Source organism: Pseudopodoces humilis, chromosome 2 (assembly GCF_049639895.1).
Source record: "Pseudopodoces humilis isolate 2021_Gansu_Grassland_sample_001 chromosome 2, ASM4963989v1, whole genome shotgun sequence".
NCBI lineage: Eukaryota > Metazoa > Chordata > Aves > Passeriformes > Paridae > Pseudopodoces > Pseudopodoces humilis.
In genome coordinates, this window is record NC_142201.1 from 79,928,065 (window position 1) to 79,953,389 (window position 25,325).

Below are 25,325 nucleotides of genomic sequence, written 5' to 3' on the forward strand. Positions count from 1 at the left end.
CCTAAAAGGGATTAGACCAATGCAGAGATAATAAGTCTTTGCATATTTGTTGAACTTTCTAGTCTGGCTACATACTTGCCTCTGCAAGACTTCAATTGGCAAAGGCTGAAAGGGCACTGCCATACGCACATGTGTTCTATAATCCTCCTGATTTTCTCTCCTTGCTTGAAGTGTTGGCCAGACAGGGGCAGATCAGCCTCTGGTCTACCTCAGAGTGATGGCTCTTTTGTTGTCTAGCACCATTCCTACATGTGAGATGACAGTAGGCTATTTGGAAAAGTGGGATGGAGAAGTACTAAATGTTTTTTCCAAAATAAGTGGCATCTTTGCAGTTTTCTGATTACCTCTGAATGCTCTTTTAGCATTTATGTATTATTCTCCCAAGTCAGTATCTACAGTCTCCACTGAAAGGAAGGTCTGTCTAGGTTGGACTGTGTGATATTCAGGACACCGTCACATTACAGACACCGTTTATTGCAGGAGTTCTGCTAAAGAGAGATATCTCTCCCGGTGTCAAATGTGCTATCGATAAGCAGATGGTTTACTCAGCCCTTTATGCTGCATCAGTACCATGGAGCCCTGTTCTCACTCATTCCCTTAAGCCCTGTGACAATTAATAGTCTCTAATCTTCTGACTGTTTGAGGAAGGATTATTATATTTGCCACGTTCCTTATTATCTTTCTTAAGCATGCTCTAAAGGCTGCTTCTGCAGACAGGATATTAGGCTGGAGGAGTTTTTATGAGACATACTGTCATTTGAGCTCTTTTCATGACCTATTCTCTCAGCCTTTATCCTATTTATTAAAATTCTCTTTTGTATCGCCATCTCCCATCCGTAACAGTTCATACCTGATGCCAAAGAGACTTGATGATTTATTTCAGAGAACTCAATTACAAGCCTAAATTAAATGGATGCAAGAGAAGTGCAGATATGCCATGAAATGCAGAGAAGAACTGGTTGGCTGAGGTATTTCTCCTCTGCATAGCTTTAGCTGCTGCTGCCTGCATCTGGGAGATGTGGTGAAGCAACTTTTCCTGCCTCTCACTGTAAGGACAGGAGAGGGAGTACAGATTGCTGGCAAACCAATTCTGCAAGTTGTTTCAGATGAAGTCTCTTAATGTCTCTGATATTTTGAAAATGCAATAGAATGCCTTGTTTTGTAGGTTGAGAAAGCAACTGCATGTCAAGAGAAAAGGGATAATAGTATTTTCAGCTCCTTATGAGTAGTTGCTGTTGATGGGAAGTCATTTATTGCCCACATTGCAGTGCATTGTCCATATCCCAGTGTATATAATTTTAGATTTTAAATAAAATAAGCTGAAAGAAGCAGCCTTTGGAAAAGTCAGTCATCCTAGAAGTAGTGCTTTGCGTAAGAGCCAATACTTAGTAGATTTTCAGGCAGTACTGTTACTTGCTTTTTAAAACCAATTATTTGAATCATGGAAAATGTAGGACAGAAAAAGCAGGTAAGAGGGGAAGAAGCTACAAAAACAGTAGCTCTGAGACCTTTGCAAACCAACTGCCAATCTAGACCCCCTGTTTCATGCTCCATTCAAATGAAATCTGAGTTTAGAACTGAGTTTAGGACAGCTGAGAATTTGCCCCCCTCAGAAGCAGATTTAGATAAAAGCACAAATTTTCTTTCCATTATACAAGCACCCACATCCTTTTCCAATACAAATCTGAGCTCTCCTATTTCTCGCCTGTGTTGTGGTGGTATTAATAACTGTACAGTGCTTAAATTTCATGTTCATCACAGAAAACAGACACACAGGCACTGATATTGCTGTAATGTGCCCTCAGATGCCTTTGAAGCACATATTTTCACCTGAAATAATTCCCATAGCTCACTTTGTGGACTTCTGACCTGTTTATATGTCTAGTTTAGGATAAGACAAGCCAGGCCCCAAGCATGCCTTTTCCTCTTCATTCATTGTAAAGAGTGTATATCCAAATATCTATATCGATATCTATCTCACTGCCTCAGAGGTAGGTAGTTCAGTTAATTGGCAACTGGTCAGTGATTTTTCCCATATAAATGTTTCTAATTTGGTTTTTCCTTCCATCTTTTGCCATGTGCCATGGGTATTGCGAATATGGGAACAGCTATCACAGGCCTTCCTAAAAATGGATTTGTGATTATGCAATTGCTGTTCTTGTGCTGACATGTGACTACTTAAGTCAGCACTTACTGTATTAATAAAATATTCTGTGGCACTGTGAAACCTGTGTCTGTGGAACATGGATTAGTTGGACAGTCTTGGGTGCCCAAGTTAGGATGTGTTTACAGTGGCTGATCTGTGGTGACTGCACATGTGCAGGTTGGTTTAGCCCCGTGGTGCAGAGCTGAGTCAGCCTGTGAGAACCTCTGTGGCTTCCCCAGGCTGAGCTGGCAGGTGTTTAAATAATGCAGTAACATCAAGGGTCCTGCAGTGGCTCATGCATGGGTCAGAGCTGTGTGATGCATTGATGAGCTAGTAAGCTGGACTTGTTACGCCCCCTCTAGAAATCTGTTTTGTTCTGCTTCTCTTGGTACCTGTGGTCACCTGTTTTTCCTTTAGCTTTGAAATATTTGTTTGCTTAGTATTTACAACACGATTTTTTTCAAGGTTTTTTTTTTTTGTCCCACTTACTGTCTAGTTTGTCCTTAGTGTTGTCATCTATCAGCCTTGTGTCTCTTCTGTCCTTGTTGCTGCCTCAAGTACTACTGCTTGTTTAGTTTTAAAGCTGACATTTCATCTGGCACTTCTGGAGGGAAAAAGAGAGGCCATGGGCCATGCCTCACATCCAACAACTTGACAGCAGTGAAAAAAGACATGGCAGTGTATCAAGACAATGTGTCTCATTCACTAGACAAACTTCAGGGTGTGAGACAGAAAGTGATATTGATGATGCAGAAATAACTTGCTTCAGAAGCCATGCAGCGTGTTTTTGTGGAAAACAAATGCACAGCACTCAGAGGTATTGAGGTGAACTGCATGCTTTAAGGCAGTGAAATATTGCTGTTATGTTGCTGTGTGTTGCTGGAACAAATTGATGTGGCACCGTGTTTAGAGCTCTGATGCTGTTCTGTGCTCTGCAGTAATTTGTTTAATTTGTATCTAGTAGTGACACTATCCTGCTGTGTAGTTGTGTGTGTTCCTAGAGACATTTTCAAGGCTTGTCCTGAGCACCCTGATATTTATTGTGGTGATGCCATCAGAGCACTTGAGTACCACCCATTGTATATGAGAGTTCTGTCCTATAGGTTACTAAATGTCATGGCAGCAGGTGGTGGTGATGTGTGCAGGAACTGTCCAGATAGAGGCAGAACAGACAGATTATGGAGTACTGATGTGCTTCACCCTAATAAACTCCAGATCTTAGCAGAAAATATATATATCTTTGCTTCATTTTTTTTTTTTTTTTTTTTTAACAGTTGAGGTTATGCCTGGTCGCTGGGTCATTCAGGTACAGGCAACCTTATTTGGAATCCTGACACGGCATAATGGGAATTTTTGTCACATATTGCCACAGTCCTTCTTCTGGAAGGCTCAGCTTTGGACTGGAAGTTTCAGGAGGGAAAAACAAACAATTTTTTTCAGTTAAAAGCAACAATTTTCCAGCAAATGTATGAAAGCATGGATCTTGTTTAATTCCCTATGGAGTAAGACCTGAGGCAGCAAACATTACACACCCCAAATTGCTTGTTTTTAAACTGAAAAAAAACCCAAAAAAACAAAAAGGAAGGCAGTTGTTTGGAATTTTGGAGACTAAGTATTTTTCTCACATTGATCAGAAGAAGAAAATGACATACCTTTTAAGTGCCTCTGAAAGAAGAATGATCTGAACATCCTAGTCTGGGAGAGTTTGTCAGGAGTATCTGCATGACTGTGTTCTTGCAGCTCCTGACTTAGGGTATGCCTGAAGCATCCCAAGGCTATGCATTCCTGTCCTTACCTGGAACTTCTCATCAAGTGTAGGGTCTAGCAAAGAGGCAGTATGTTGCATTCAGTAACCCTGAGAGCAGTTTTAGATGTATTGAAGTAGTGGATCACTCAGTCAGTATGTACTCTGTTGTTAGCAGATCTTGATTCTGACTGAAGGAATGGGTGGAACAGAAGATGCTAAGAAGGAATAATAAGACTACAAAGTCAGTCCACAGGAAATGACAGTGGTGTCCCAGGTTCACTGTAACTGCTACTGAGTTTCTTAAAAAATATCTACTCACTAGTGATGAACATTTGGTCAACTCTTTTGCTATTACCTCAAGCTCTGTTTGATTTGGGCCTTTTCCATTCCATAGTAACATTTTTTTGTGTTTAGTTATTCTATGAGATTCCTGGCAGGGTGTAAAGGTGTTAATGACGTGGTGCTGTCAGTTGTTCCAGCAAAATCTGTGTGTGGTTTTGGAAGAGCAGGACAGAGATGAGATAGGTGTTATTTTCCACTGATAGATTTTATGGCTAACAATTTTTGTATTGTCAGGGAGTCTTACACTTCTGAGGAAGATACCAGAATTGAGTGCTAAAAACGTTTAATTGTGTTTCCTTTTAATATAATTTGACATTAGTAATAAAATGATATAGTTACATTACTGGGAAGTTAATATGCCTTAACAATATAATTAGCCATAGTGTACTGTAAAGAATACTAATTTTATTGTTCATTGCCATTAACGTTCATTATTTATTTTATTTATTCCTGAAAAAAGCTCAATAAAAGGCAGGATTAAGAGACTGAAGAAAACAGAGATCAGAGATTTAGTTTACTGACTAAAAGGGGTTGAAAGCCCCTTTCCTCTGATTAAAGAACTAATGCTGAAGGTGAACACATCGGAATTTTTGGCTACAGACCTGGATTATTTTATGTTAGTTGAACTCCTGCTGACTTAGTACCAAAAACAGTGTTACTTGAGTCAAATCCAATTTGAACAGTTAATGAGTTTTGCATCTAGAGGGGAAAAAAGATATTTGGGTGAGAACTACACTGAAGGAAATTTTCTCCTACACAGAAGTCCTTTCTTGATGTGCCCTGTTATTTGTAAACTTCCACATTTTTGCATATCCTAGGTACTTTTTAATTATGTAATGATTATAGAAAATTACATGACTCAGTGATGTAAATTTATTTTTATCCTTTGATTCATTATGTACTGCATATGTGGCTGTTGCTGTAGTTAAGAACTGATCCAAGAATACAACGTTGCAGGATTTCTTGTCATGCCTCAGACATTTTCAGCACTGTTAGGAGCTACAGGAGTGAAGCCTGTGGAGCACTTTTAGCATGTAGCAGCTGATAGAATCAAAATGAATGTCGTGAAAAAAAAAGCATAAAGCTCTCCACTTTGAAAACAGAATTACAAGAGAGAAAAGCTCTAGGACATGTATTTGAATGGACTGCCAGGCATATATCTGGTATTGTAATCACTGTGTGCTGTGCTTAAGAAGGCAAAGTTGCTGTTCTGGAGTTGTCTGTGTTTCACCATTTTTCTGTTAATAATGTCTGCTTAGGGAAGACTCGTTCTTGCACAGTTTCTGTGCAGAGGTACACAGCTGCTTCAAGCACTGAATATACAAAGTTTGGCTGGATTTTCAGGTTCCTTTGTGTAAGCATGCCTTCTAGAGAGTTCACATCAAAATACCAGCTCTTCATGTATAGTGCATTCTGCACTCCCCTGGGGCAATAGATTCTCTTAGATGGCATCCAAGTTCTGCTGAAGAATCCCTGCCAAATGTCTAGCTTTGTTCCATTTATTGTTACTTCTCCCTTGGGGACAGAAGAAAAAAACAGACACATTTCAGATTTGGAATTTTGAGTTACCACATTTTAACTAAAAGTTGTTGGTTAAAATATCTTATAAGTAGATTTGAAATGGTTCTTTTTGGGATCCTTTTCTAAAAGGTTGTAAAAATGGTTGTAGTTAATGAGGAAAAATCTATTTCAGCTTTAGAACATAAAAAAAAATAATTGGAAAAACTTGTGCAGGAACTGTAGATATTTATAAATTTTATGCTCAGAAGGAACAGTTATCTTTACATCCTCCCAAATCCTGCATGATGCTTGATAGTTTCTCAGAATTTCTATATTTTATTTTCTATATTTTTTTTTATTTTATATATTTTTTATATTCTATTATTTTATGACCTTGGGGTTGTAATGTTCTACAGAGTTTTCAGCTTCAACCTTTCACGGGCTCTTTTTGTGCTCTTTGTGAAAATGAAGTTCAACTTTGTAATGATTACATGACTTACTAGGGTTTTTCCCATTTTTTTTGTTTTTTCCTTTCTCTTTTTTGCTTTTTTCTTCATTTCAGTGCAAGAGCAACTACTGGGAAATGTGTGTACATTTTAGCTGTTGCCCATTTGTGTGCAAATATGTACAGAAAATGAACATGGCACCTTTGAACCTTCTATTCGATTATCTGTTGTATTAAATCCAAGTTTTGAGACCTTGTATTTGTCTTTGCTTCCTGCACCCTCTCCATTTCTAGCATTCCCTTGAAATACAGAATTTGGGTTACTTTTCAATCGCAGTCTTGTTGGTTTTTGCTCTGGTGTGATTCAAAGTCTCTTTTGCATGAAGACCACCAGTGATGTTGGTGGTTGACCTTCAAATTACCTTGTATTGCACTTTATTCCTTGGTCTCTTCTACCTGTCTTACTCTACTTACTCTCTTATACCTGTCTTATTTCTACTGGTGCTGGGATAGGAAGGGAGAGAGGGGCCAACACTAGCTCAGAATCTGTGCTGAGTTCAGCAGTTAATTCTGTAGAAGTTAATTAAAACTCCCACAACATTGCAAATGTCATTGTGATCAAATAACATGGTCAAATGAGGTTTCCTATTTTCACAACAAGCGTTGTATAACTGCTTGTTGGTGTAATACTAGCTTTTGAAGCTAGTTAGGATAGCCCATCTCCTTTATTGCAGTATTTTTTCTCATTCTTTCTTTAAGTATATTTACTCCACTTTTTGCCAGCCACATGTCTTTACCCTGAATTTCAGTCATCCTTGAACCAGAAGTTACGTGTTCCAAAATGGCTTTCCATTCCAAAATACATTACAATCAATCCTGGTTGTGTTTGTGAGAGGCAAATCCTACATCCCAGATTTTACCATCAGTTCCCTACAGTCCCTTGCAACTCAGTTTTCCATTTGTGTGCCACCTCCTCCTATTGCTCAATCCTGTCCTTGTGTATATGCATATTTTCTCAGATGCATCAAATACAAGCTGGAAAATTTGAGTTCCACCATAAGGAAATAGTTTATGATCCAAGAATTTTCAAGGGGCATCTTACAACCACAGCTCTCTTTTGCCCCAGTCTTCCCCTGGAGAAGGATCCCTTTAAATCATAAATATTATTAATTAAAATCTGCCACCAACCACTTGTATGTTTATCAAGTGCAAAAATAAGATTCAGGTGTATGTAGTAGCTTAAAAAAAAAGTTGATGTTTTCCTTTAAAGAAACAAATCAATCTAAACCTCAGAATCTGCTCTGAAAGCATCATGAAAACTGGCCAACAGCAAATTTCCACAGCTTCTCCAAACAGATATTTTGGCATCTACAATGAATGGAAGAGTTTGGTTTAAAATATCTTTGGCTACGCATTTTATATGAGCCACACACAAAAATACATGCTAATCACAGCTCTGTACTCAACTTTGAACCTCGTGGTCTTATTGGCTCAAAGTTTGGATACTCTGGTGCAGCACACAGAGGTGGAGGCAAGTTCCCAGTGGGAATGGAGCCAGACTGCCAGTGCAGTCCATGTTTTAATATAAAGGCATCATTTTGTGAGTGTCAGTCCACTAAATTAATTTGCAATTAAAGCCCATTTTTTTTCCTTTCATCAGGTCTTTAAATTGCAAAAGGCAGTGAGGCAGAAGTGCTTTAAATTCAATATACTATAAAGTTTAAGATGCAGCAAAGTAAATTAATGACTAGTGCATCCTAATTTTGAGGGAGACTTGAAATGGTGGTTGCTACATGCTGAACGAAGCATTTCTTTGAGACAAAGGACTTAGTTATCTCAATATTAACTAAAGTACTGTGAGGAGAAACTAGGAGGGAATTCATAGCCTGGAAATCACTTTCTAAAATGCAAAGGATATTGCATTGTGGTACATGGAGTAGACTGTGCTGTGACAGCAATAAATAGCCCTTTGGTATGTAGTACAGCAGCTGATGGGCAGGGTGCAGAGTGTATTTCATTCCACTGATACTACAACCCACATTTCTGCAGCTCTGGCATGTTCCTGTTCTGCCTCTTTCTCTTTCTTTAAAGTTTTTTTTCCCTCAAAACAGGGACACAGTGTCAGAGCTTGTTTCAAAAAGCATGTAATGACTCTTACTAATATAGTTTGTAACATTTGTAGCAGATAAAACCAAAGTACATTATAATGACATAATATTTAGTGAGAGGGAGATTTTGTAGGAAAAAGTGATATCTTTCATTGGATCAGCTGAAACAGCTGGAAAAAAACAGGTTGTTTTCCAGGCATGCAGTGCCTTCAGCAGGTTTGACAAAGAAGCAGTGAAGTCAAAGCAAAGAGAAGGAAACGAAATAACATTCCTGGCTAGTTTTTAAGGAAAATTTTTCCTTAAGAAATATGAACAATAAAATTGCCTAGTAAATGAATAAAATATAACACCTCTTAAAAAAGAAAAGAAGTTAATTTAACTTCTTAATAGAAAAATATTGATAATTTCTCAAATAATTCATATGGTCAGGAATACTGTCTGAAAGCCAATAATATCACTTGTAAACACTCTCCCAACCACCTCTTAGGATTTGTATGTCTCCAGCTTTCTTTATCTTCTCTTGGCTGGGTTCCCAGCTTAGGATATGTTTGCTGTAATATGCCATGGTCTCACTCTCTCCTGGAGAGAGACACACTCACATCTTGGCAGAGTGCAGTTTCTGGCAGGGAAACTGGGAAAAGAGATGGGCATGTGAGAAAACTTAACTATGACTTTCATGAAGTACTGCATTTTATTGATGTATACTTGCCCACACATATCCCTAAACTTTCAGCATTTGGGTGTGGCTTTTAAATTTTGATACTGTTTTTCTCTTATAATCTCAATATCCTTGATAAACAATGTTTCAATTGGAAATGTTAGACTATCTACAGAGAGTAAAATTTGGACAATGGTTTACAGAAAGCATCATTGTGTTCTTAGTAGTTTGAAGGGAACCTTTTCTACATATAGAAGCTGGTAATGAGTGAATGACTGCTTAGCTTTGTGAGTTACCTGGAATCAGAAAATATATAAGATAAAATGTTAGTAAAACTTAAAATTCTGTAGTGAACACCATGATGATGAATAAGAGAGAATGCTTTTCTGCTGGGGAGAGAGCCTGGGAAGTCTGTGGATCCAAGTGAACATATTAGTGTTTTTATATGTATTGGAGAAAAAGGCGCTCAGAGGAGGTGGCAGCAACTTCTTTCAGTGTTGAAGGGGGATTTTGGGGAGGGGAGGAGTTTCAGAGCTTATTGGCTATTTTGGGTATTGCTGGAGTGTCTGCTGTGAGGATTTTACTGTACTGTCAGTGATAACAAGTACACCTACAGCCTCCAAAAAGCCTCCTCATGTTATATGAAATTAAAATAAATCAGTGGGCAGTTTGTGCTCTTCCCTGCAACAAGCAGCTTTAAGAACTATCTCCTGTCATAAATTTAACATATTCCCTTATGCATTAAACACACTGTCAGTGCCATTTCCTCAAGGAACATGCCACAGACACCCACGTACATTTCAGAGTCAAAGCTGTGGAGCTTTGCTGTGCTTTGCCAAGTGACTGGTGCCAGCCTGACGGCACAGGGCTTTCCCTCAAGGATTTCACTTACACTGTGTCAGCTGAGTGTCTCTTGAGTTCAGCCGTGACTGGTTTGAAAAAAGCAAAATTTTTAATTAAAGCCATTTCTATAATTTCTGTTATTTGATGTTTTCATTTTTTAATGGGTTGAGGGGATTATGCTAATTGTACCCTGTTATTAACAAGCATGGCAAATGAAATTTTCTCAGTGCAATTTCCAAAAAAAGCAGCAATTCCCTAATCCAAAAATTTGCTAGGAAAGAATATTTCTTTAAAAGTGTCCCATACTTCCCAGCACATATGCACCGGAACGTGCCATATCTGCATGAAGAGGATTTTATCATTTCTGTGTCATTATGTATTGCTGACTTCGTGATGGTGCACTGATGTATTGTTATATGCCAGGTCGTGACTGGCAACTGATATCTAATGATAGTTTATACTTACAGAAACTGGCAAAATCACTTTTTCAAAAAAGGATGTGCCAAGTCATTTCCTTACAGTGATGTGAGGAACTGTTTGATCCAAATCATGTTAAACCACTCGTTCTTTGTTCTAGAAATAGTTATCAGTTTAGTACTGCATAGTAAAATTTTTCAGCTTTCCTCTCCTCTTCAATACTTTTTTCTGTCGATTTGAGTAATAACAGACTTTCTGTCATGTAAAAAATGTCTGTTTAATGTTTCATTATGCTCATAACATTACTGTTGAAAGATGGAGGTGACAACCTTATAGGAAATCCCACAGCATATTTTAACAAAAGTCTACACTAGTGCTAAGTCAACAAATACAGGTATTTGTAAGAAATTATGAATTAAGAATAAATGAAAACTACCCAGACTAGGTTATATGTAGTAGTTTATATTTAGGCAGTTGTCTGGCTTAAGTTCTCAAGAATGACCTGTCTAATTCAAATGTAAGAAGATATGACAGAAATGCTCACATGAGGGTGAAATTAAACCATGCTTTGGATATATTTTCTGATATACTTGTGTACATTACACTTTATCATCTATGAAAAAAAAAAAAAAAAGGAGGGAAACAGTATCTAATGTCTCATTTAATTTGTCAGTCATTTAAATTATTTCCTGCTAAGGTTTTGATATTGCCCTTTGAGAGATGTTACAAGAAATGGAGCCTCAGATGTGATTAGATCTTTGGAAAAAATGTACATTTCTTCCCAGTGGATCATCCCCAGCTGACTAGCAAAATTTATATAGGAAATAGGATCCAGCTGAGCTCTGATCACATTATCCTGTGTAATGCTTCAGTGTAACTAGGGCTTTTGGAGGAGAATTTGTGTATGTTCTCTGAGAGAGGCTGAAAACACAGGGGAAATGATTTTTAGATATCAATGGAGTCCCTTAGTACCCTGTTTCTGCTTGTGTTTCTTTCTTGCAGCCCCGCTGTTATTTCTAGCAGTTCAATTTAGCTCGGTGTTTGGCTAGACAGGCATTTCCCGCACAGGGTGTCTGTCAGCGTGGTTCACTCGCGTGCTGGATCCAGCACAGTGCAGCTTCCCCTCTGGGAACAACTTAGCATCTCTGTGCAGGTATTCACACAGCCTGGCTGTGAGCAAGGCCAAGTTATGTCTAATGATCTCTCTTAAGGTCAGCTAAGCCTTGGTGATTAGCAGCATCGGAGATCAGCAGCTCTGCTCGAGGGTGCTGGTGGAGGGTTGGACCATCTCTGCTTCATATTCCTAGGCTGTGAGTGAGGGTGAATCAACAAGGAAACTCCCGTTCTCTTTCACAAACTCCATTTTTCTTTGGCATTCCCTGTCTCCTCCCATCCCTTCCCCAGCTAAGAGAAGCCAGTGTTTAGCCTGCCCCATCCTGTGTGAAGCTTATTTCAGGGCAGAGTCTCCCCACATGTCTTTCAGCTCTGCGGACAGTTGTCTCCTAACCAGCTGTGTCCCTCTCGTCAAACAGACATGGGTTTGCAGTTTTATCCAAAGTTGGCAATGCATGGGAACAGCACAAAATATTGCTGTTTGTGTTTTTTTCACAAGCAGACCTGCTGATTATATCCTGGAATCATGGAATGGTTTGGGCTGGAAGGGACCTTAAAGATCATCTAGTTCCTGCCTTGGAGACACATAAAACCCAAGTGAACATGGTCATGAGCAACCTGCTCTTTCTAACCAGAGCAGGACCAGATTATCTCCTAAGATTTCTTCTACCCTCAACAATTCTGTGATTCTCTATAGTTATTATACAGTAATTTATTAGTTTATCTGAGAGTAATGATTAAGTTGTGTGTGTATTAGTGAGAGGGTGAAATGGTCCCATGCTTACAGTTTAAATTGTCATCAAATATGAATAGGCAAAAGCCCAAGAATGAGCTCACAGTGACTGGTAGTGGTTTTGTTATGATAGAAAGTTTCAGTTTTGGACAGGATTAATTCCCTTATTTTGTGACTGCCATATTAATCTGTTTAATGAAAAGTTCTTGTAGCTTGTTCAAATGTATAAAATATATGACACTTGTAAATCTATTTTTAGACCTTGCTAAAATACCAGTGGATGTATGCATGTGGGTATGTGCTGGTGTTTGATATATTTGGTGACAAGCTAATACACATGGCTGGCAGTGATGGAACCATGGGAGCCCAGGAATAACATTGTGGAGTCATGTTAACTATTTCCATGAAGACATCAGCTTAGTGCTCAGCAGCAATAAAGAGAAAAATTATTAGGAGTGGAGTAGAGACTAAAGCCAAGGAGATGAGCATGCAGCTGGTGGGTGTTTCTGTGGTGCTACCAGGACTTCAATCCTGTGTGCAGGTCTGGTCTTCATCACTCAGGCATGACACTGACCAGGGTTCAGGAAGGAACAGCAAAGATGATCAAAAGTGTGGAGAGGCTTCCAAACATGGGATAACTGACTATGCAGGGACTCTTTAGCCTGAAAAAGACATAATTCAGGGGAATGTAGCCACACTCTGCAAAATCATGCATAATGTTGGAAGACTAGGTGTGTGACTGTTCACAGTTTCTGCCAATATCAGAGTTTTTTGCCATCAAATATAGCCAGTGAAATTTCAGAGCAAATAAGGTGATGAATCTTCATGTGTTAGGTGAGAAACATGCAGAACTACTTGTCAAAGAGTAGGGAATGGATTATGTTTACATGGGGACTGGTCAAGTACTTTAAAAAGAAGTCTAAGAATTTAATAGACAAACCACCTTACACTCAGGAGATTCACTGACATAGAAAAGCTTGAAAGCAGAAGAGTCTTACCCTGTGATCATTCTTCCATAGATGTGTCGGCAAATGAATCCAGATATTAGAGTAAGGAGGCCTTGTTGTGAATTAGTACAGCGTGATGAACTGTGCCTTTGCTCAGACTTTTAGAGGCAAACCCTCTGGGGATGTGCAGAGCTGGATAGTACTGCAGTAATTGCACAGCTGGATAGTAGCTCCATTTCAGTGTTAAAAAGTTCCACACAGCTTTTGAAAGATTGGGGTTTCTCCAGTTTCTGTATCAGGCTGCAAGTTACAAAGAGAGAGTCAGTTGAATCCCCCTTGCTTTGCATAGTTTGACTATTTTTTTATTTCTTTTTTTTCTATGAAGTAAAAACTTTTTAGAACAAGTGTCACTACATTATCTTAAAGCCCAAAAAGATATACTGGTGTCCAATAATTTCTTCTGGCTTGTCGTGAAAGAGGAATATACAGGACTAGTGAAGGAAATGCTAGTTGAGCCTCCCTGCATTTGCTCGTGGGGAACTCATAAAGCAAAGTACAGCCCTTCATGGCCAAAGGCAGCAACTGTAGAATGCAATGCTATAAAAAAATCTGCATAAATAACATTTCCTTCACAGCATGTATTTATAAAGGATTCCTTTAAATTGAAGCTTTGTGTTGTTTAGAAACCGTGTTTTACTGTTGCACTTTGTAAGAGCTGAGTTGTGGAATGAGCTCTACTGTCATGACAGAAATAGTCTTCAAGTATATTAAGTATCTATCTCTAAGGCAAAAAACGTCCCTTGACTAAGGTTCCTTGATTATTTTGAACTCCAGCAGGCAGCTAATTCCCAGCTCCACCAGGGAGTTGCTGTGTAACCTCCAGAAGAATTTCTAACTCCATAGTGATCATCAAGACTGCTTGACTTTGGTGTTGTGTCCGCTTCTCTTCCCTGGCTGTCAGGGAAACCTGGGTCTGGCAGTGTAGCTAACAGGCAGCCTGGGTCACTCAGTGGTGTCTTGTCAGGTCAATCATACAAAATGCAGTCTAAATACAGTCTTTAGAATCTCTCCTCCCTGTTTTGAAACAAAACTAGTGATGCTTTTTCCTTCCCATCATTCATCTTCCAACCTTTTAAGGTTCCTGGGACAAGAGCTGCCTTTTGCTCTGTTTCTTCATTGGCTGATGTATGTTTATCTATTTAGGTATCTAAATCGTGAAAGATGTGTAGTGTAAATAAGGGAGATTTATGTAGAAATAAATCTGTCCAAGCTAATTTTGATGTTGCAGTAGTTAATTTTGGGAAGCACAAAAAACACCTAGAATTCCATCAGGAAAAGGATTTGCTGATGCTGGAATCAGAAGGAGAGTGATTTTGAACTAGTAGGCACATAGGCACATAGCTAGAGAAAAGATAAGAAGCTTTTTAGGATGCAAAAGAAGGTTAGAAGGGAAAGCAGGGCATACACAGACTTTCTTTAAAGAAAGGAGGAGTATTCCACAGGTCCAGAGTGACTGGAAGTTCACTGCAGACCTATGTAATGATTAGTTGAATTCCTTATAAAATGTTGAAAGGATGGATGATCACTGTTTATTCACTTACCTTAGAAAATGAAGAGTCCACTTGCTTTTCTGTAAAGGCTTATCTATTTCCCTTAAATAAATATAAAAAGTGAAGGGTTTATATATAGCTTCCAACTTTCTGTATTTTCACTAGTTTTCAGGGTTTTTCAGTAGCTTTGTAAATAATGACCCTAATTAGTCTTTCAGATGACTGATCAGGAGGAAAGGAAATGGTGGAAAATTGGAGAATTAAGCTCTGTGGGGCTTAATGGACTGAGAATCATGGAAGTTCAATCTGGTCAAAAAGCCTGTCTCTATCAGCAAAATATGTGTGTTTCAGGGGAATTCCAAGGCTGATGGTGTAATCATTTTGGAACCTTTTGATCATCAGCATTAACTCATCATCTTTATTTCGTCCCCTTTTAATCTGATGGAGGATATTTGTAGCACTGACTCTTCAAGAAGAGAGGAGTGATAGCTCCTTAACTTCAGGAACTTCAGCCATTAATAAGCCAGAGGTCAAACTAAAATATCACACGTTTCATTTTTATGCCATCTTGTTGCTCATCATCATTTTATAGCCCTTAACTGGCAAAGACTTCTTCCTAAATGCCTTTTATTTTTACAAGGCACTGTGGAACTACTTATGACAGCATTTCCAAATTTACAGAGCTTGAAAACAAGTCAGATTAGTGACTATTAAATTAAATAAATTATTAAATATCATCAGCAGTTTTAAGAAAGCTGACTTCTTTTTATTTTGTTTTAATTACTGCAAATTGTTATTCATTACATGAAAGATCTTCAGGTTCACTGTGCATTTTGCATAACACTAGGCAGACTTTTTAGTTTGAAATTGCAGGACTTAGAAGTGTCCTTTTGGTGAAAGGTGGAACCATTTGTTTCTCAGTGAATGCAGAGGGTAATTGCAGAAACATGGCTACAAAATATCCAAGTGTAGAAGAGTGTCACTATGCATAGACCATTAGGTAAACAGCTTGGCTGGCTGTGGACCTTCCATTTCTGTACTTTTTAACTGATGAAGCTATTCTGTTCTCCCACTCTCTGGTTGCTTTCTGATCACATTTTGATTTATTCTTATTAACTTAATTAAAAAAAAAATCCATAAAACTGGTATTTAAAAAAATCCTTATCCTGTTAAGCCATTTGCCATTGGTTTTACAGTGTTCTTAATTTAATTGATTGTATTCAATTCAACCTTTTTTTATTAGATGTTCAGAAAATGGTCTGAAGGTGGTTGGGATAAACAAACTAGTAATGTCTCAGACTTCAGTTATATAGTGCACTCATAGCTTCATACCCATCAAAGTCTGAAGGAGCAGGGATTTGATTTTTCAAGACCCTTGGAATTTAGCAGAGTGAAATCACAGTGAAAGTGGAGTGACTTTGCTGTTATTTTCTGTAAGGTATTTTGTAACAAGAAGGAGCAAGAAAAGACAATCACAAGACCTGACTTTTAAAGACAAACTTTACACAACTGCAGTATGTGACTTTTGGCATAATTTTTGAAGAGCTGAAACAATAAGAGCTTCAGGGACATGACAGCTTTAAAAAACAAGGCGAGTGCTCTTTGTGCCACAGTGTGTTTCTGTCTACAGAATGTGAATAATAATGTACTTTAACTCACAGGGACATTCTATACAAATTATTTTTCTTCGCTTTGAGAATCCCCAGATACTAAAATATTGCAAAAAATCCCTTTGTCTCTCTTTCCACTTCTGTAAGCGTATCCTGGAAGAAGGAAACTTGACTTGTAACCAGTTTGAGTGACCTTCAGACTGTATGCCCATTTTTGCTCTCATTTTTCTGACATTACTGTCAAATCACCATATTGAGCACAACCCCATTCTGCTTGAGAATAAATATGGCATTGATTTAAATATTTTAAAGGGAAAATTTCTCTTGAAATGCATCCTTCTGTCCTTGTCGATTAACAGGCTTGACATAATATGTATTACCATAAAGATGGTAAGGCCATTTATAACTGAGATTCCAGTAGCTGACTTGTGAATACGTTATGCTGGGGCGGGGAGGAGGAGCAAAAGGTAGAATACAGAGAAGAAAAATTGCATAAAAGACAAGGAAGAAAGGTGTGTATATATAGGACAGGTTAAATGCATAAATATTTCAATGGCAAACTTTCTCTTCTTTATCATCTGCAGCCTTCTTGATTTAGGAGGACAGAACATAAGACTGTGTTATTACTCTCCAGACATCAGAGATTATTAATTTGCTACATGTTTAGCTAAGCATGTATGGTCTCAATGAGACTGCCTAAATTTAACTGAGGACTTCTCACTGATACAGGATTTTGAAGGAATTGTACACTCAAAATGAAAGCCAGGAGGAAGTTCAGATGCTCCATCACATTGAAAACATTAGTTTGAGTATAAGATGTGACTGTGTAACCCTTCTTGATGTCTCAGAACTTTTTCCTGTGGTCAGACTTAAAGGAGCATCAGTGAGGCTACAGTGTCACACTCAGCAGAGCAACAAAACAATCAGTGGTAGAGCTGATCTCAGAACAATGTGAACAATCCTGTAGCTAGTACAGACTTAAACTCATGCAAATTGTATGAATAGAATGAAGAACAAAGAAGTAATTGCCAGTTTTCAGAAGTAAGCAACCTTGGCTAGGTAAATGCTATTCTTTTTTATTTTAATGAATCAAACCAACCTCGACAAAAGCATCACAGAAAAAAGGACTCAATTTTTGGAAGACACCTCTCTAAAATTATCCAAGTAGTGAAAACATTGTGACTTGTTTTAGTTCTATTGATCAACTACTGATTGCAAATCAAAGTAATGTAAAAATCCTCTAATTATTGGTTGCATTAGTTCCCAAGTCTTACATTTGTTGTTGTAGCATGAATTAGAACAAGTTCTTAGGTTTCTGAAAAAATTCTTCCCCTGTTGGGAAGCTATCATTTTGACTTTTTTCTTATGAATTGAAAAGCCTTCTCTTGTAATGCATTAGTCTTCTCATATTTACTTTTGTAAGAGCACCAAAAGTACCTGTGCTGTCAGTGGCTACCAAGGGTCTTGTCACCTCCCTCATCACCTTGATGGATGGTCCTTAAAGGCAATAGTGTCATGTGTACTAGAGTGACTTTGGTACCTACATGTAATAGGAGGATGTTACAGAACTCAAAAGAGACGTGTACACAATGGTCCCGTGGGACAAATCAGTCCTAAAGATTCCTACATGGCATTTCTCTTAAGAGGATTTAGAGGACATGGAGGTTAATGTGCTGGGAGAAGCTGTGGAACAGATTTGAGATGAGGTGCAGCCCTACCATACCCTGTTTTTCTGTGGTGTCCTGGTTTCAGCTGGAACAGTCAGTTTTCTTACTAATAGTTGGCACAGGGCTGTGTTTTGGATTTAAGATAAGAATAATGTTGATAAGACACTGATGATTTAGTTGTTGCCAAGTAATCTTTATGCTAAGACAAGGACACTTTTCCTCTTTACATGGCCTGCTGGTGAGAAGGCTGGAAGGCATATGGGGTTGGGAGGGGCACAGCCAGATCAGCTGACCCCAACTGGCCATAGGGATATTCTATACCATATGGCATCATGTTCAGTGCATAAACTGTGAGGAAAGCTGGCCAGGAGCCACTGCTCAGGAACAACTGGGTGGGCATTGGTTGGCAAGTGTGAGCCGATTGCATTGTGCATCATTTGTTTTGTACATTCTAATTATTTTTATTATTACTGCCATGATTATCATTTCTTCCCTTGTCTGTCCTAATAAACTGTCTTTGTCTCAACCCATGAGTTTTCTTGCTTTTACTCCTCTGATTCTGTCCCACATCCAACCATGGGGGGAGTGAGTGAGCAGCTGTGTGGGGCTTGGTTGCTGTCTGAGGTTAAACCACGCCACATGGAAAAATGAGTAAAGTCATATGGTGAAAAGAAAATACATCTGCCTGGGAAATTTGCCATAGCGTAGGGAAAAAGAAAAAAAAAAAAAAAGTTGACTTTAACTAAAGCAAGAGCTAGTAGGAAAACTGTTCAGGCCAATTTCAGATGCCATAACTTGGCTGCTTTTGCAGTAATACTGGCCAGCCCTGTCACATTACTATTCAAAATATTTTCAAGATCACTGCTTGCTGAATTGAGTCCTGGAGTGCAGCCAGATGGCCTTGATCAATGTGAAAGGGCAGCAGCACAAGAAAAAGTCACAGAGTAGGAGATAGAGATGGAATATGGCTCTCTGCCTAGGTGATATCCATCTCAGACAGAACAATGGGGTGGGACATATCTGCACACTCACTGAGATGTGTTTTATCTTTCCCGGAGACTCACAGATCCTTACCAAGATCTGAGAAACCAGCTTCACTCACCTACCTCTAATGTGGTATTGTGCAGTATGGAACTGAGTAAGAACATGTCTCTGCATGTTTTACATGGCTGACACCTGGTTACAGACCCTCAAAAGTAAATCAGCTATGCCACCACAAAGGCAGATCCTTAATCTTGGTGCTTGCACTGTGTTACAGAGATCAAAATCCTCAAGTCATGGAACGAAGTGCTGTCACTGCGTGTTTGCCATTGTGAACTTCCTCCCATTCCTCCACCAGGCACACACAAAGGCTGTTGTTTGAATGAAGGCTTTTGTAAAGGATGCCTGCAAATGCAATGGTAGCTTGGCTAGGGTGGGGAGATAACTGAAGCAGAGGTGGAAGTTCACGTGCTGCCTCTGAAACATGAGAGGATTTTTTGCACCTGTGCAAACTTTCTGAATCCTTTCAGTTCTTGTCCATTGGCTTTTGAAGATGGTAATGTGTCATCTTTGAGGATGGTAGGGCATGTGTACTGCCTATTGCCATGTACCAGAAGACTGAAAGAAAAGAAAATTTCTCCATCTCCAGGAAAAGCACAATAGCAAGCTTTTCCTCAAGACAGTGAGCAGGCTGTTTCCTGAAAAGTAGTCATTGGATTTAACTTTCATCTTTACAGCATTGCATTTATTGCATTTATTTTTGTTGGCCACATCTGCTGTTTGTTCTAGTTAGGTACAGGAAGACTAAGTTATGTTTTGAAGATGTGAGAAGAATTTTGGAGGTAGGAGTGCTTATTTCTTTCAGAATTGAATATGAAGAGATGTAGAAGCAAAGGAACAAAGATAAGCCCTTCTTTCTTCACTGGCCAATCCTGGTATCTTATTCAAGATGTTTGCAATACATCTTAGCCAGCTGAGGAAAGACTAGAGGTGTGAGACAGCTGACCTTTAAAACTGAGGCCTTAACAAGAGAGTTTTCTTTCTGAATTAACTGTGCTTTTTTCAAGGTATTACAACTTTATCAAGTATGGTTTGGTTGGGTTTCTTTCCTCTTTAGAGGCCACATAGTAGAATTGTATACAAATTAATGGAGTTTAGTTTTGATGACAGAACGTTACATAAAACTGAATGTTTTCTTGTCCTGTAATCTTTGTCCTTATCCATAAACTTGGTGTTAGAGGGTATTTTAAGAGACATAGGAATCTAAGAGGAGGAGGGACTACACTTACCCTCAGGCTGTTTCCAGAATGAAAAATTTCATGGAAGAGTGTTAGTTTAGAGTAATCAATGGTACAGTTGCCACACACAACACAGGCTGCAAATTGTTGTTTAGGAAAAGAAGGGTAATACCTGCAGCTGAAGACTTTCAGCCACAGTTATAAGGTATTGAAGGAAGGGTAGGAGGTGGAAAGGGCATCAGTTCTGTGCCACTGTAGGACAGATTGAAGTTGCAGGTGATGGAAGGAAATACAGCATGTCCCATGCTATGGAGAGCTAAGGGATTTACTAAAGGAATTTGATCTGGGTGGGAAATCCTATTATATCCCTGAATCTGGGTATCACATGAATTTTGAGGAGGTTTGTATCTTTCACTACGGAGAAATCTGGACTGATAGAAGGTCCTACAGATCCCACTTGATTTACTGTGTCTAACCACTTCTGGAGAAAAGCATAAGAGAAAGGCAGATACACAAACTACAACCAACCCTTCATTTGGTGGTCAGTGAAATGAAGTTACAAAAGCTTTACCTCCTACAGATAATCCTATCATGCAGTTTTTTAAATAGATAACAATGGCAAAAAAGCAATTCAGTCTTCCAACCATCCTTAAAAACATCAAGTCAGTTACTGAAGGCACTGCAGTTTAACTTATGTGAATTAATTAACATGTTTGTTTTGACTACTGTGATCCTTGAGTAGCTGGTGAAATCTTAGGGGATCCTCCTTTCTGTTGGGACTACACTCTTCAGCGCAGGGACTGCTTATGGCTGTCGGTGCATGATACCTAGAAGACCTCTGTGCAGACCTCAGTAACTTATAGACACTACTAGAATGTAGTATTGAATGAAAAAAAAAGACATTTTAAAATATTAAAAGGTCTTACAGGAAACATTTTTAATCCCTCTACTCTTAGTTTTGTCCTCTTCTAAATATTGCTGGAGAAGTGAATTCACTGATATTACTGCTTGCTTACTTGTGGCCTGAACGTATAATGCAGAGTCACAGTCTGGGTTTGTTTTTTTTTTCTTTTCTTCTTTTTTTATTTTCTTTGTCCTGACAGAAAGATTTCGGGATTTACTGCTACTACATTCAAATCAAGATACAGAGATTCTGCCCATCTTTCAGCAGAGACGCTATCCCAAGTAAGTAAGATTGTCTTCTTGGGAGAAATAAAATCTTTATTTATTTGCAGCAAGGGAGAGTAAAGCATTTATAGCACTGTACATGCTTTTGGTGCAAAGTCCTTAGGCAGAGCTGTCAGGGAGCCACACTAGCACTGATCTCTGCAGTCTTTTGAGTGGTGTCAGGAGAAGAAGACACACATTTCAAGCACGCTCAGCTGTCAGTGGGGGAGGTGGCGGTGGTGGAGCACAGATGTTGAGTTGCCTGGATCAGTGTCTGATGGAGCTTTGTTTCTCTGTTGACACAGGTAGATGTTTTGTCAGGCTAATTCCCACTCTTGTCTTCTGGGATTCCATCATTTATGGTGACAGATTCCCTTGAATTTTAACAGGCTTTCCTCTGATAGCCTGCAAACACTAGGAAACTTTTTTTTTTTTCCTTTTTTAGGGATATATGTTTGCCTATGTCCCTAAAGGGATTGAAAGAGTAGTGTTGAGTGTTAAGGAGGTCTTGAATGTATTGTGTATCCTGGACAATACCTCTTCTTTTTTCAAGTGACATACCTGAGTGAAACGATAAAAGCTCTTTGATATTATATTGACTAGAAGAAACAGTCACTTTCAGCTAGAACAGAGACAGTGAAGGGGAAAGAAGAACAGATAGTCCTCATATTAACCCTTACCAGAATGAACAATGAAAGAATGCTAGTGCAGGGTGGACAGAGGGAGGAGATGGAAGAAAAAATGTATGAAGACAATCCCTCAATGATGATGGAAACAAACAAATTTATTATTGTTAGGAGGTTTCTGAAATAGATAAGTATTCATGAAGCTAGGTATTAAATCTCTTTAAATCTGATAGTACATACTTTTTTTAAGAGCAGACAATTAGAGAGGCTGAGTGCTGAAAGCCAGTCACCTCCTCACTGTGAAACTTAAAAATAAAAGCACTCAAGGATAAAATCCTGATTCTGAAAATGTTGAAATCCTGGTTCTGAAAAAAGTTTTGCTTTGACTTCAAGGGAGACACAGTTTTATCCCCCCAAATTTCTTGTTTGCATTGTCCATTGTCACTATATTACTGGAATACTGTGGAGGTACAATATATGAAATAGTGGAAGGCACCTTATGTGTATGGATTGATCTTCTTTTTTCATTAGGACTTCCGTGAATTATTACTCTTCTCCTCATCCTTTGGAAGCCTGGCAGTACTATGCTTTGCTTGGCTTAGATTATTTAATTTTTGATATGGACACTGTCAGACTGGTCTGAGAAACCAGTTCATTGTCCTTCCTCAAAGAACAGACTTATCTCTATATAAATCATTCCTAAGACGTTTGACTTTCCATTTCATTATGTTCAATTTATTGCTAGCATTCTTGGCAAAAAGTCTACTAACAATATTACACAATGTCAGATTCATGGGCAAATGAGTTGTCTGCTGTCTTCTGACAGAGGATGCGTTAAACTCTTCAAAGATCAGAGAGAAAATAGCTTGTACAGAGCTCTGCTGCTGTTGGAAGTTATAGTGGCTGTGCATCACAAAAAGAATACATGTTTTCAGCCACATTACTTGGGAAGATTGACTGATTCCTCTAGCATACAGAAGTCAGCCAAATTTTGGCACCTAACCAAAAAGAAGTTTGTATATGTTCTTAAAACAAATAGATTCTTGTTTGTAGGATCATTAATTGGTGCAAACTCGCTTTCTTATTACAGAAATTTATCATATGTTAAAGCTCATTGAGAAACTGGTTGAACACTATTGACATATCCAAATTTTCCCAGGAGTTGTCTTTTGAACTAAACTTGTGTTTAGCAAAGTAGAAAACCTCTTTATCTTCATAATACATTTTGTCTTATTTCTATATTATTTTTTCACCTTTCCTATTCTCATTTTCACTGAAGGGTCAGCTAACAGAAATTAAAGTAATGAAGAGACAGGTCTCATAAATCAGTGTCCCTTCATTGACTTCAGCCGAGCAGTGGCTGGTTGTACCACATTAGGATCTGAGCAGGAAGATCATTTTAATGAGACGTTGTCATAGGGCACAAACTGGAATTTGTACTGATTAAAGAATTCCTAAGAATATTGAAGGTTAAAGATAGAAGAGAATTCTTAGTAATGACTTAGCTGAATAGCTTGACTAAGCAGGGTTTAGTAGGTAGAAAGGATAAAAGTTTTCACATATTTAAGAGACAAATGTCCAAAGGAAGGAGATTGAATAGGTGGGTGTTCAGTACCACTCAGGATATTCAGAATCATTGCAATAAATATTAAAGGATAAATGGGCAAACTATAATCCATCACCTTTTGGAAGAAATAGAAACCTTGGTGTTCTTATCTGAATTATGTTCTTGTTCATTTATTACATTAAGACCTGAACTCTTTCCCAGGTAACAGTGCATGTTTTTCTCAGAGAAGATGTCCATGAACTGAAATGACTGGAAGAAGTTTTCTAGAATATACGTGGACATTTTCCTGAATTTTCTGGGGTAAATGTGTCAAAGAAACATGCTTTGCCCTCCTAGTTGATGGAGATGTGCGATCTTTTTCATGTCCTTGTTTTTGCCCAAGTTTATTTGGATAGGCTTGGCTTAGCCAAGGAGCCAGTCCCTGCTCTGGCAGGCAGAGGAGACCACAGAGAGGCCTGATCTTACGAAGATCAAGTCTTATAAAGCCATACAGCACATCACCTTGACTTCTTGATGTAGCACTGTGTGCCCACAAGCCGCATGGCATCGTGAGCACCGGCTCTCACTGTGGGCTGGGACACAGCACTCTGCCAGGACATGGGCATGTGTTTGTCCTCTCACTTCTCTTCACAGCGCTGCAGAGCAGAAGGAGCTTGGCTCCATCACTCTCATGCCTAGAGTAGAGTTTTTAGTGAAACACACTGCACTGCATGTAATAACATGTTACAGAACTAGCAAGAGCAGTCTAATCCAGGCAGGTCTTTTTGATACCTTGAGTGACGAATGTGGAATTAGATGTGACTAAACCCCCCCCCATCCACTTCATCTGGAAACTGACCTGTCCGCAAAGAGAAATATTTTGAGGGGAAAACCTGTCTCCTTGCTGACATAAAGCCATTAATTACCATGTCCATAAGGATTTGCATTCCTGAAACTAAGAATAAACCTGCAGCTGTGGGCACCCAGATGGGTTGGGGTGCATAGCTGCTGCTGAGCGTAACTGCCTGGGAAAACCCTCTGCACGCAAAGCAAATGACGGACATATCTGCAGCTTAGTCCTGCTCTGCCTCACTCCACAAGCCTGCTGAGGGGAGTTACGCCAACACAATCAGGTCTGTCAGCAAACCAGACTTCCTGCAACAAATCTTATCCTCCTTACTTTTCAAATGAGCATTATGGCCCCTGTATCTCATAAAAAACCTTCAAGGGTCTCACATTTAGCACATTTCTGCAGGAGCTTTTCTCATGTTGGTATCCAGTTCATGCTTTCCTTGCTTGCCCACTTTGCTGATGACATTCCTACATTTTTTTTCAGTTTCACTCATAAAATGCAACAAGAACTGCTAGAGTGCAGCAAAGGCTGCACAGGGCTGCTCCTGAAAAAGGCACTATGCTCATTAGTTTGGCTACAGGGTCCAGCATGTGACTGGGTGGTTGGTGGCAGCAGGGGCTTAGGTTGCTCCATCCCCTCGAGGTCTGGGGTCTTTCCCTGCTGACCCACTCTGCTCCTGACTGCCTGTGCTGTTTGCACAAGGGAAGGATATGCAATTGCCTCGAAGTGCCAGGGGGAAGTGCCACTTGTAGCTGGGCCTGATAATGTCAAAAGAAAAAAAGCAAACCCAAAAGAGCAGAACGATAAGGAAAGTGATAGAAGAAGTGCAAGAGTGAGAAATTAGGTAGATGGGTGAATAAAGCGGGAGGGAGGCTGACACAGCACAAAACAGCATTTGAAGAGGGATGTGCCAGAAATGCTACTGGCATTACAGGTTTTTAGCATTTTTTTTCTGTCTAGAAGTGACTTGACAGTTCAGTTGTACTTTATATTTTCAAGTTACTGCTAAAATCCTCACATAAATATGTGGAGTTTTTTTGAGGGATTATTGCTTCTTTTTTTTCCCGTTCAGATATATTTGCAGTCTT

At 39.0% G+C, this 25,325-nt stretch overlaps 1 protein-coding gene across 3 annotated transcripts in view; it reads left to right on the forward strand.

The window, feature by feature from the left end:
- The window catches only part of NOX4 (NADPH oxidase 4), a 110,050-nt gene that overhangs the window by 42,955 nt on the left and 41,770 nt on the right, over nt 1-25,325 (forward strand). For all 3 annotated transcript variants that reach the window (XM_005516181.3, XM_014250191.2, XM_088051089.1), the window contains one exon: nt 21,149-21,230. In XM_005516181.3, coding sequence (XP_005516238.2) covers nt 21,149-21,230 — 82 coding nt within the window. The remainder of the gene's footprint in view (nt 1-21,148; nt 21,231-25,325) is intronic.